The sequence below is a fragment of the Rhinolophus sinicus genome, chromosome 16, assembly GCF_057876585.1.
Source record: "Rhinolophus sinicus isolate RSI-liver-muscle chromosome 16, RSI-T2T, whole genome shotgun sequence".
Taxonomy (NCBI): domain Eukaryota; kingdom Metazoa; phylum Chordata; class Mammalia; order Chiroptera; family Rhinolophidae; genus Rhinolophus; species Rhinolophus sinicus.
Genome location: NC_142516.1, coordinates 169,536,088 through 169,550,212, shown reverse-complemented (window position 1 = coordinate 169,550,212; position 14,125 = coordinate 169,536,088). Strand labels below are relative to the sequence as shown.

Below are 14,125 nucleotides of genomic sequence, written 5' to 3'. Positions count from 1 at the left end.
AAGATTTTCTTGGGACATCTGTTTTGAGATCACATTTTGAATAGATATGAACTCATTTCCTACTAAGCAAGCAATCTACTATTGTTGATAGCTGTTTACCAGTTCTGTGAGTCAGATATTAGCTAGTGGAAAGGTCCCTCTTAAATCCTCCGAGCATTCTTTAAACTGTGTACATAGTGTTTTCCTTAAATAAGATGTTAAGAGAAGTGAAAATGCAGTCTTTTCCTGCCTCTTGGTAAATTACAGTCCACAAAGTCTTGCACTTGGGAATAATATTTAATGTATTTATCTTTAAAGAGTCGTTTCCTATGTTGTCATTAGTTAAGGGAGTAAGACATTAGGTTTAGCAAGTATTTAAACAACACAGAAACTATTAAGAGATGCTCACTATGTCAATATTTATATAGCATTTCAAAACTAGAAGGAAAATTAAGTTTCCTTTATTTAGATTAAATCGATTGTGATTAATTTAGTATCCTCAAAAATGTGCATGATGCCAAAAAAAGAAAAGAAAAAAAAAGAAAGAAAAGAAAAGAAAAGCAGACAGAAACACAGCTATAGATACTATGGAATTGACCTTGGGTTCACCGGTTTTAAATTCTGCCTTTCCATTATCCCAGTCCCAATTTCCAAGCAGCATTTTTTTAAGCTGGTTATGTAGATCAGTTCTTAAAGCAAAAAAATAGCAATTTATCTGGCCTGTATGTTGTGGATAGTGTTGCCACTAAAAAGAATCCAGGACATTTTTCCTTCTTATCTGCAATGTAGCTCATATCAGCCAACCTGTCACAAGATAGTACTTGATATAAACAAGAGATTGCAAAGACATCTCAGTAATCAATATCAGGATGGCTACAGTATGGAAACCCCAACCAGTGCATATCATTTGTCTCAGCATCTATTTCTATGGCCAAATGAAGCATTAATTCAAATCATAAATCTATGGTGATTTAAATCTGGGAATGAGCACCTGCCTGCTTTAATGATTTATTTTGTACATTTCAGTAAGCAGGAGATTTGTCCATATGAACTGACAGGTCACCTTCAGATGCCAGGAGCAGACTGTTTATCACCATGCAGACTAGCATCTCATCTTAGCAAGTAAATATTAAACTAAAAGAATCCAATTGATTGTGGATGAGGGAGAATGGCGACACGGCCATATATTTTACTGAGCAGGCTGATGCCTCACTCGGATCTATCCTCAAGTCCTCAGTCCTTCCTGAAGTGATCATTCTTTTGGAAAGACGTGAGCTCAAGGTTACCATGTAAAATTGGGATATACAATAATTATTTATCAGTGTCAATGGTTTCTTTAAACACCTTTTTTTCTGGCTAATTTTTACAATTTATATTAAGAATTGAAAAGGGTTAGTGACAATAAAAATATCCCTTCACCTTACCAAACCAAACCATGTAAAAACAAAATCTATTTTCTAGGATAACAAGGGTTTATTTACAATGAAGGGGGAAACAACACAACACAATACAACACAAAACAAAACCACTGTTCCTACATAGGAAAGTCTGAAATATTTGACAGAACCCGTCCGCCAGATGGATACAAGAGGAAAAAGAACCCTGGATTGACTTCAAAAAATGGCACTGGATTTGGGCAGAGCTGAGTTGCAACAATACATCATTTAAGTAGCACCTCTCTGAAGGGTTTTGCTACTTCAAAGAGCCGATTGATAGATGCATGAAAGCAGTGAGTTTGTATTCTGAAATATAGGCCTTTGAGATTCTTGAGAATCCTCCTGGAATTCATATGCTTCAATACCACTTCCTAAGCAGCTCCTGCTAACTGATGCTCCTATAGGATCCAACACATCCTGTTATGACTGCCCGCACACTTAGCCATCCCGCCCAGAACTGTATGCCTCTGAGTGCTGGGACTGTAGTATGGTTATTTTTATGTTCCTAGAGTGAGCTAAAATCAAACATACAACAAAATCCAAATGACATAACAGCTGCCCCAAAATTTCCTCACAAGGCTGTAGCTTAATGAGACCTAGCAGAGAGAATACAAAAACAGAGGAGGAAAGAGTTGATGGCTTTAAAAAGAAGAAAAAGGTAATTTTTAGGGGAGCAAGTTTGGAGAAATAATAACAATGGCAAAAGCAATGATTAATCGCATTGGTCACCAACTAAGGTGATAAGCTGACACTGCAATAAACACTTGCCAAATATGATCTCCTTCAATTCTCACAATGTAGATAACTATTATTTATGCCATTTTCCAGGTGTGCAAGGTTAGGCTCAGAAATTTTACATAACTTACCAAACTCACAGAGCGAGTAATTACTGAACACTTACCAAGTGGCAGGCACTACTTGCAGAATCTAAGAAGAGGATGGCCATACAAAGCAACTGCTAATTCATCAACTTCTTTGATCTGTGAGAACTCAACCTCACCCCCACCATTACGTTATACCCTCCCCACCCTACCCTACCCCAAAACTTTATGTTCCTGACCTCTAGGTAATGAAGGAGGGAAGGGGGTGTGCTCAGGAAGGCTAATAAGTCATAAATTCTTAAGAGAACAGTGGCATGTGAGAATAGAATAAAACTGACAATGATAACATTTTTTCTCCCAAATCAGTTACAGATATCTAACCTAAATGGTCTACACACTTTAGAGGCAAGCAACAGCACCAAGGTCAACATAATCTCAAAATATTAAGACCTTTTAGGAAAGTTTAAATAAATTTCTGCTCCTGGTTCAAACTGGTGTTGGATGGTGGGTGCCCAAACTGAAAAAACAATATAGACTACCAACTAAATACCTTAATTGAAGACAAGTGATTTATTTAAATGAAAACAGAAAAGAAAATTCATATTTTAGGCCATTATGATAGCCTAGTTACCCAAATAACTAAGAGAAACCACAATTTGGTCAACAGGCAAATGTTACTCTATACTATCAAATAGTAAATCTATGTCAAACATGAGCCATGTTCTCATTTTGTGTCTTTTGGTTTCTCCGAAGTCAACTTCTCTGCTGCTCAAGAAATTTGAACATGTTTAACGTATTTTTCTTTAAATGTTATTAAATTGCCTAATTTGTTTATCCCTTGTCCCAACACCAACGATTAAGAACAGCATGCATTAAAGGCTTACTCTTCTAAAATTTTAAAACAATCCAGATTATGTTTGAAAATGATAATTAAAATTTATTGTGGCCAACTACTTGATTTTTAAAGTGTCTAATTTTGGATTATTTTATGGACCAAAGTCAAAGACTTCTATTTTTTTAAAAAAATATGTACTTACTAGTTCTAAAAGGAGAATTATAATCATTCATTTCACTTCAAAATTGTTTAACTTTTAAAAGCCTAAATTTATGTGTGTAAACCATGACCTAAAACAATCCACTGCCTTCCATCTTCGCACAAGGCACACCACAAATTCAGGCACCGTAGTTTCCCTTAGTCCCTTTCAGTTTTACAGCCATGTCTTCTGGCTCTCTTCCACATCTTTTCTTCCTTGTCAGAAATGCACTACCTTCTTTAGCACCGACTCTCATCAAGCCCATTTTTGCCACTACTTTTCTATTTCCCTTGTGTAGTTCCGCTGAATAGTTCTGTATTTTCCCCTTTTAACATTAGAAGCTACCCTTTGGCATCTCTGAAGCAGTGGTATTTTGTGTTCTGTGTATATATTTCAAAATTACTTCCTATTGTAACATTCATGTCTAGAATATGTTTCCATGGAACTGTTGCAAAAATAGTTATTACTAAAATTCACAGTATTCCTACATACGCCCTTAACCAAATGCCAGTGGACTGAAAGTAGAGAGCTGCTGATCATGGGAAGTATTAATCTATTAAAATGATGCATGGAAAAGAAAATGTAACTGTATTGCCATGAATCATTGTGTCCCTGTAAAAATATTGGATATAGTATCTTGCACAGATCTTGTAGTATCCAAATTTCTCTTGTTAAATTATATTTTGAGCATGATTTCTACATTTTAAAGGGAAATGATACAGTGCAGTGGCAAAATAAAATGTCATGTCTCACCAATACATAGATGCTAAAGATACCAATAAAAAAAAATAATCCACATTTGAAGTTGTGTTTGAGAAAACAAATTTTCCAAATTAATTCTGCAAAGAAAAAGCTGTTCCTTTAGTTTAAATAGGGACTATAAACTTTTCATCTCTGTCTCTATATCTCAAGAAAGAAAAAAAACTCAAGAGACATTAAAGTTGTATGTTTAATACAAGAGAAATGTATAATGGTTGTATATAGAAAGAATTAATTATCAACATAATTCTTATTCTTGGCAATACAGGAAATGATTAAGCTATGTGTTTTGCTGCTAATGCAAATTTCTCATTTGATAACAAATACATTAAGAATAAAAAAAATAAAGTGTGTGGTTTTGTTTGTAAATATTCTTCTGTTACCTGACCTATAATCAATACTTTAGAATTCTGATTATGAAAAACGTGTTTGTGTTATGAAAGTTGTTAACTGAATGCTTACAGAAGTTAGACATAAAGTTGATCTGATAAAAAACAATCATGTTAATTATTTACTTAGATTGCACATTATTGGAGAGGCAAAACGGTATATTCAAAATATACACTGTTTTCAGAGCTAAAAGTACCAACTTCTTGAACGGGTAGGCAATAGTTTTTTGTTTATGTGTTTGTTTGTTTGTTTCTGGAAAAGAAAGTAATTTGGTAGCAAAATGATTGCAATAACTTTCAGTGAACATAAAACTTACCAACACTTGAATTCATGTCCCCATTTTCAGAATCTGCTCCATGTTGGTTATTACTGGCATGATAGTTGCTCATAGCTTCTAATTTGATTTTTTTCACCTTCATTGCTTCAGCGATAGCTGCATTGGTAGCAGCGGCAGCTGCTGCAGCTGCTGCTGTCAGACCTTAAAAGAATAAATTAAAAATGAGATAATTCAAAATCTGATTTTTCAGGTAATAGTCTATGTACTTTATATCATACACATACAAACATATTAAAGCATTTGATTCCTTTATGCAACATTCTGATAACATATAGTCATTCCCATCTAGCCAATAAAACAACATCGATATAATAAAGAGTGTGCTCTCTAAACTCCTAAATTAATTCATACCTAGAAGGATACTAGCAGAAATGCAGCCAGATCTCAAACAAACCAGTCTGAGCATGTCACTCCCTGCTTACAATCCTCTACAGCTGCCTCAGGGGGAAGGAATCTGAAGTGTTTACCTTCATTCTCAGAGCTTTGCACTAAGAGTGAACCTACTTCCATCACCCAAAGTTTCCTCATTCTCATGTCATATTCCAGCTACGCAGAACATACCAGTACCCACACATGCCCTGCCTCTTCATGTGCTTTGTATGTGCCATTCCCCTTGCCTAGGATACCATGGTCCCATGACATACATCCCTGACTTTCCAGCATCCTAGTCCCCGAGTGGGCACTTTCCCCCGCTACGCCATGACGTTCATCCAGACAGTCTGTCTTTGTGCCACCAGATAACAGATGGTAAGTGTGGACATGACATTAGAACAAGAGTTTGAGGCCCGATTATAGAAGAGCAGAAAGCTGAGGCCATGCTTTACAAATAGGCTATATATATAGCCAGCAGGAGTTTTTAAGCAGGGAGGTGCTTGTTTTTTTAAAGTGTAAACTTTTACCACATGAATTCACTTCATCCTGGCATCTTATCTGCAAAATAACAGGCACTGGAGTATACGAATGATGTCTCCTCATTGTAAAGCTTTAACAGACGATGAGAGGATATACCACCACCACTCCTACTCTGCCGTGGCTGCTCCAGTTTCTGACTACAGAGCTTCAGCCTGGTTTGAATTTATCTGTGTGATTTATTTCCACTTCCAGCTGGTGGATTAGAGACTGAACAACTCTCTCCTCCTTTTCCTCCCCACTAATCATCACTTCTAGTTACTACAGCAAATAAGTTATAGCCTCAGGAACTATAAGAAAGTCTTTTTCCCTAGAAATTTCTGCTCTGTTTTTAGAGGTTAGGAGAAGACCTCACCTTTCCTTCAGATCAGAACAAAGGGGTCTTGACGACTTTCACCCCAACACAAGATCTTCAGATTGGATCTCTGCATGAAAAACTGATAACTGCCCCCTAAAAAGGCACTGATCTAAATTCAAAGAACTCATCTGGGTCTGGACTGAACATTTATTGCCTTTTAAGTCCCAACTTGAACTGATTCTCTCATCTTCCTATGATTGAATTTTCTCCCCAGTTACTCATTTCCTTCAAAGATGTTTCAGAACACTTTTTTTTCCCCCTGTTCTCTTAAAATTCTCTTTGTGTTTCCCAGCAAATCTCTCTTCCTCAACTTTGCCTTGTCATAAACATACACATCCCATCTGTCCTTTCTCTTCACTGCCTGGTGTTATTCCATCTTCAATTTATGACAGGTCCAGGGTCTTTATCTTTGATTTATGCTGCAGGTAAATATTGTTCTGTAGTATTCAAACAAGAAAGACAAACGTACAGCTTGAGATATGGTTGTTATTATTGTATATATCTGAATCTAATTCAGCAGCGTGAAACATAACTATGCACGCTGTGGCCTTGGAGAAGCCATAAAATCTTCTTGAGTATGGTTTATTCATCTGTATAACCATTCTATTCACAAAGGGATAATATAAGGATTAAATAAGATAAACTATGTGAAGAACACCACATCATGTTTAGTAAAAAGTAGACACGCCTTGCATTCTAGTTCCTCAATAAGACAAGTCCAGTCCTAGCTATGACTCCTGCAGGATTTCATAGGCTGGCCACAGCACCCTCAGCTAAAAAAATCCTACTTATCTTTGGCTGACTGCATTAACCCTTCACTTCCAGAAATACCTTTTTTATAATTTTATTATTTATCTGATCTTATTTACAGTGCTCTTCTATTTTTCCCTTTCACAGTTTTTTCTTTTCAGTTTTACATTCCTAATAAAATTGCAAAAGATACAGCATATAATGTGTGTATGTCACACACATTTAATTCGTGAATAGCTTTCAAATTCAACTAATTTTCTCCATTTCCAATGGCTTCGCCCAGTGCAAGCTGCCACCTTTTCGTCCCTGGGATCCTGCGATAGCCTAACAGCTTCTACTTTCCCCACCTCCAATCTCTTATTATTCATTCAGCAATCAACATAACCTCATGAAAATAAAACTCCAATCATAACACTCAATGGCTGCTCTTACGAGCAAGTTGATGCTTTGGATAGCTGTCAAGATCCTGTGTGCTCAGGACCTGCCTATCTGTAGTGTCATCTGTTCCCCCAGGTCCCCCTTTCTCTCTGTGCTCCATATGCATAGGCCTTCTTTCATTTCTTCTAATGGACTACATTCCTTCTTTCAAACCAGACTTTGCACACATTATCCCAACTATCTAGAAAAGCTCTCTTGTCCCCGCCCCATCATATTCATCCATCATGTGATGGCTTAAATATTATGATCTCGGAGTAGCAGGTAAGGTCCATGACTCTTAAATCTAGCAGGGAAACAGTTATTAACAATTTAGGAATCAGCTCAAGACTCACTTATTTTAAAGAGCTGATGTTCCGCACACTTCTCCTAAAGAGTAGAGCGAGGGATCCACCTGCTTTCGTTCTCAACCCTGCTGCATGGGAGTTTGCCATCCTTCGTGCACCAGAATCACTCGTGCACCAGAATCACCCATGCAGTTTTTAAAACATGCAAATAGCTGAGTTCTACCACCTGAGATTCTGTTTGGGACCCATGCATCTATATATTTTTGGTTGATTTTACTGATCCCCATGTCATTTTAATGTGCAGTCTAAGAGAAACTCAGTCCCTTGAACTATTTCTTTTCTCTTTTTTAAAAGGGGAGGCTCTAAGGTGGGTAGCTTTAGGGCTAACTCACTGTTCTTAGATTTGATGACAGTAATTTACATTAAAATGTTTCCACATCTTACAATAAAAGCTTATTAACAAAGTAGATCATCACTGCAGTGGTTTTCAAAAGTAAGTATGCATAAAAGTCAACAAGGAAACATTAATATACAAAATCAGGTTGGACTGAGGAATCAAAGTTTGAGACATACCGCTCTAGTGGGATGCACTTTGTAAAAATGAGTTTTCTGTATCTTAGCCTACACAGCAGAAGCAAAGAGGACAGCCAGGCCATGCAGCACTTCTCTGTGCAATCGATGCAACAGCCATGCATGTATTGAACTCCAGCAAACCACTTACACTTATAAATGCCTTTTGCATGTATAGCAATCATTCCTTACACAGCTTGAATAAGTGCTCCTGATTCTTCAGTTGGTATATTTTTCACCAGATTTCTTTCCCTCATTAGGGGAAAAATACACACACACACACACACACACACACACACACACAAACACACAGAGGATGCCAAAAATATATACACATTTTAAGAAAGGAAAAAACTATTAAAATTTTAATACCCAATATATACCGATAACAAAAGATGTGCTCAAAGTGGTTACCATCAGCATCCAGACACTTCTGATTACGGCAAACTACTGCTTGAGCAATGTTGACCAAAATGTCCACTTGTATACATCTTTTCTTGGCACCCCAGCATATATATATATATATATATATATACACACACACACACACATATATACATATACACATATATATGTATATATATATATATATATATATATATATATATATATATATATGAAAACCTATATGAAAAAATAATGAGTGAATAAACTCTTACACTAAGGTATGATTAACCCATCTATTTTACCTCACCAATCTTGCTTTTTTATACTCAAAAAGAACATGTATAGTGTCTCATATACCAAGACAAAAACATGTACTGAACTGAGAAGTCAAATGTAGTATAAATTTATTTTATCTTAAAAGATTCTAAATCCAACTTTGTCGACAAAACTTTAATGTATCCTTAAAATGCATTTGCCACTGATGAAAATAATGGGTTGAGAAATATTTTGTTTATAAAAGACATTTTCTGGGCCAGCCCAGTGGCTCAGGTGGTTGGAGCGTCGTGCTCCTAAAGCTAAGGTCGCCAGTTCGATTCCCACGTGGGTCAGTGAGCTGCTCCCTCTACAGCTAAGATTGTGAACAACGGCTCTCCCTGGAGCTGGGCTGCAATGAGCAGCCGGAGGTCAATGTGGGCTGCCACCGGCTGCTATGCTGCCTCAGGCTACCGAGTGCTGCCAGGAGCGGCCGGCAGCCAGCGTGAGTAGACGGCAGCCATCATGAATGGCAGGCCTGCAGCCGGTGACAGCTGCCATGAGCTGCTGTGAGCGGCCAACCAACAACCGGCAACTGATTGCATCAGCCCTAGGGGAGCACAGGGCTCATAATACCAGCATGGGCCAGGGGGCTGTGTCCTACACAACTAGACTGAGAAACAATGGCTTGAACTAGAGTGGGGGGAGCGGTGGAAAAAGGGGGGAAAAAGACATTTTCCCTCAGAGGAAGGTTCATAAGTGACACACTGTGTACCCCTACCCCTCCGATTGGCCTTCGGGAAAGGGAATGTACATTAAACTTAGGTTAGAGCCCGTATGGCTATATCATCAAAAATATTTTGGTTTCTTTTTCTCTCCTGTTTGATCTTAACAAACACTATCACTCACAATTTAGCAGAATTAATAAATTTTTACACAGAATTAAGAGATACTGCTGTCCTATTATTGCCTGAATTATGATACAAACCCATTGCTCTGCTCCTTCAGAGAAAATTCCATATATCTTTAAAACTGGCTATTGTGAGGAAATCATTTTGATCTTGGCTTATAGAGTTCTTGTACTTTTACTTTCACTTGGTGACACGCCACTGAATTTTTGTAAAGTTCTTGTTAATAAGTTCTTCTGAATGGAAATTACTAGTTATTTAAATTCTCTATCAGATAGGGAGTAAATATATAGTGGTTGAAAAAACAAAACAAAACAAAAAACTCCAAAAAGCCATACAGACTTTGAACAACACACATCAAATTTATCTGTGATGCTACAGCAAGTTACATATTCCTAAGGTTTCAAAATTCTCATCTCTAAAATCAGAGCTATCAATTCTGACATCATAGCTGTGTTGTAAAGAATAAAGGTAAAATAATGTATGCGACACATAGGCACATACTAAGCCCTCCGCAAATCACAGTAGATGTTATAAAGTAATCCATAATATCCATCGTGTTCTTATGTTTAGTTTTGCCTTTGTTCAACTACTTGCAAGAATGCAAATATGACAAAAGCTACCTAACAGCATAGGGTGAGAATTCAGCCATTTGACAAATGGAAATCTAAATACCATGCTTCTATCAAATCATTTGATTTAGTAGTCTACATTGATCAAATTTATCATAAAATCACTAAATCTCTGTTCTGTGCTATATTGGTACAATGACTTTGCTACTTCAAATTCAATATCCTAAAACCAATCTATGGGTTTATCATTTAGGAGGGAAGCAGGCATTGTTACCACTTAAGAGCCTTATTTTACTTTGCAAAGATAGCATTTTTCTTCTGCTTTCAACTTTTATCAAAACAGCCTTTAAATCTTTCAAATACTATTATACAATCCTGATCACTCTCTTTAAAAAAGGAAAAGTATCCCCATTCTATTTATTTCAAATAAGTCAGTACCCCTAGTTATAAAGAGTAGATTACAACTGTAGATTATAAATATCAATAAAAAAGACATATTGCTGTCAAGTTCTTTCTCTGATCTGTTTGTTTGCTCATTAACTTGAAAGGTCCAATCTTTGATCTTTGGTTTCAAAGACATCAAGATGACTTCCAAATGTTTGATATGTGGTCTACTTTTACCTCACATTCCATTTAAATGCATTTCCCAAAACCTAGTGGTTAAATAAAATGAGTTATATGCAAGAGATAGTCAGCATTCAAAGCTTCCATATGATAGACTTTTCATTAGTCTATGTCACTTTACCCAAATTTAGAAGAAACCATTTTAAACATGCAGTAGATTATAGCCAATGGTAGTTATTATTAATATTCTGGAATTGATAAGTTATTTATGTCTGGCATTCTTCCTACTGATTATTCAGGGAGACAGGCAGCTTATAAATATCTCATCACTCCACCATCACAGAAATTTCATCGACAGTGCTCATGCACAGCTATTAGCAATATGAATCTAACCATTACAAGGAGCAGGAAAATCGAACATGTGGCATTAATACGCAGTCCTGGTTCCTAACCATCTGATAGGCAGATGGTGTGAAGCGGATTCTCCAGCTGAAATGAAGGGGCACATCATTTAAAACCTTGTTTGCATTCTAACTGATATCAGTGCCATATTGATATACATGATACATCATGGCAGTATTTGAACAATCTAGTTTGTTTCAGTCATAAATGTTTACAGCCTTGTTTTTCTAATCTTATAAGCATGTTCAGAAGAGTGTATTTTTAATTTATGAAACCTATTGTTTACTTCTGTTGAACTAGAAGATTAGTGGAAAGCAGGAATATTAAATTACTTTAACCAGAGCAATATAACCACGACAGATGAATAAAGTGGGTTTCTATTTTCAATAAAGGATGTTAGTAAAGGAATTTTGAAATTAGCCCAGGCATTTTGTACATCATATATATTTATTCATTTAAACCATCTAGCTTTTCTCCCCCAAGTTGCATACAAACTTAATGCTTTACAGTCATTCATTTAAAACTCTCACTGTGTGCAATTAATCTTGTCCAACAATTCAATTCAGAAAGTAAAACATCAAAAAGCACAGTTCAATTCAGCAGTCATTACTGTGAAGTAATCTTTCTGTTCCCGACAGTTCCTACAGACTCTTTGCAATACTCTGTAGAAGGTGCCTTGTAAGCTCCATACGAGTTTGAATTACAACTCAATTGAAATGACTCCAAGTCTTAGAAGAACCCTTGGCTCAATACAACAACTTGAAAACACCTTTTTGTAGCATTTTTTTCCCTATCCTTATTGAAATACCAGCTGTCTAAAAAATGGACGCTAATTTTCACAGTTATTTTAATTCTCAATACTTTCTAAATAAATGAAAATTGTAATTGAAACATGCCTGTCCTCACTCTTAAATGATTAAATAGCAGAAATGTTAAGCAACGAGAATAAGTCACTTAATTGTGAATCAGGGGAGACTGAAGATTTTGAGTGTGAATTTGTTTCCCAATGTCCATTAGACTGACTTTTCTTGCCCTTTAAAACACATTTATATTCTGCGGAGAAAAGAATAATTGATCTTTGAGGCCATTAATGGAAACACTCCTTATACCATTTCAGTTTTTCAATTGATTAAATTAGATTTTTAAAATGTTTGGATTAGCAAATAAACCCACTAATTTGGAAAATGTATATAGCAAGAGTTTACTATAATATCGATAATGACTAATAAATCAAAGAGACAGCAAATGTGGCATTCTAATTCTGAATAGCTTAAAATTGCAATCTCCCAGAGTGAAGGAAGTAATAGCAGTAGCGAAATCAGGGGGAGGGAACACCATGGGGATGTCATTTGGCCATGTGTAAATCACTGAGGAATTCATATGGAAGTTTTCAAAACACTCAACTTCTGATCACCAACTCATAGAATCAGGCTGAAACATAAACAATGAAACTTTTTAAATTACTGTGGTTTAAAATAAGAAAATAGGTGATTTATGAAAAGTTGAACTTGGCCCAAGGTCTTGAATAAATAACTTTAACTTTTACTCCATTTTTTTAAACATTATGGGCTTTAGAAAATTTTTTTCTAAACATCCACTTCAGGTCTAGACTTATAAAACATGGAGACAAGCAAGACTTTATCTAATGCAACTCTTTTATTTTACTGATGATGAAATTAGGGGCAGTGAGGTTAATCATTTCTATAAAGTCACACCATTAAATAATGATAGAGTAATCCCAATTCCCCTAACTCCTCATTCAGCATTGACCACACCGACTCTGTCAATAAATGTAAAAAGAAAAGTACAGAACACAGTAAACTATAGAGTCATTGAAAGAAAATGAATCTCCTTGTCTCAAGTAGTTATGGATTGCATAGGAAGTCAAGGTTATAGACACTCAGGTGATATCACACGTTTAAGTTGTCTTCCCTTAGGAACCTGATCTAAATGTTCATTTGTGATTGCGTTTTGTAGAATTTAGAATACATATGCCACAGAAACAATGGTCATTCAAGTTTAATTATGCACAAAACTTTTCACCTGTGTTGGTAAAATACAGTATTTATATTAGCCTGAATCCTATATTTTAAATATGGCACAACAAGGAAGAAGAGAGGAGCGAATAAACGATTTTCCACTTTATATACTGAACACAGAAAAAATAAGAACAAAGTGAAATAGATAAACTTTGACTCTAATTTTCTTTAAATCGCCTTCCTCATTGTTTCTTATTATTCCATTCTCCAATAAACTGGGCATTAACTGTCCTAAGGCCAAATACTTCTTACTACTTACTAACTCATCACCCCAAATTACTCACTGTGCTGACTCTGTGTGTTGATTCCAGACTTACTAGTCTGACAGTAACTGACAGTATGTGACATTCTTAAAGAATGTTTTCGAAAGAGGCTACTGGTCATTATATTGATGCCAGTTCACTATCATAAATTTACTTCCTGCAAGAGTCACCTCATCAGCATTTTAGCCTAAGATTTATCTCCCTAAATGTTCTCCAACTCTTCTCAACACCATAAAAATTCTATTCTATGTCCTTTAATACATCAATAAGTTTCTCTTTGTCTTTTTCCAGAATCCAGGTAGCAAGTGGGCTCTACCAGTCTGTGGATGTTAGGGAGAGAAATTGAGAAAAAAGTAGAATACAGGTGGCCATTTTTATATGTAAGTCTTGTTTGGGGGGAATTATCCAATGAGATAGAAACAGCTGGAAAAGATGGGGCCACAATTTTTTTATTTTTTTAGATATAGCAATGTTTGCCTTTTTTTAAGTAAAAGACTCAGGAAACAAATATATTTGTGTACACATACACACACACACACACACACACACACACACACACACACACACACTTTCTAAAGAGGTCAGGGTCTGGATTGGGAACAACACACAGCCATATTCACCGAACGACAATAAGAACAGAGGAGCTGATTGAGGCAACGTGTTCTTCACTTCT

The 14,125-nt window shown here is 36.1% G+C and overlaps 1 protein-coding gene across 1 annotated transcript in view; it reads right to left on the bottom strand.

The window, feature by feature from the left end:
• Positions 1–14,125, bottom strand: part of DACH1 (dachshund family transcription factor 1) — a 397,854-nt gene that overhangs the window by 177,217 nt on the left and 206,512 nt on the right. Inside the window, exon 3 of the mRNA XM_019738175.3 lies at positions 4,736–4,897. Coding sequence (XP_019593734.2) covers positions 4,736–4,897 — 162 coding nt within the window. The remainder of the gene's footprint in view (positions 1–4,735; positions 4,898–14,125) is intronic.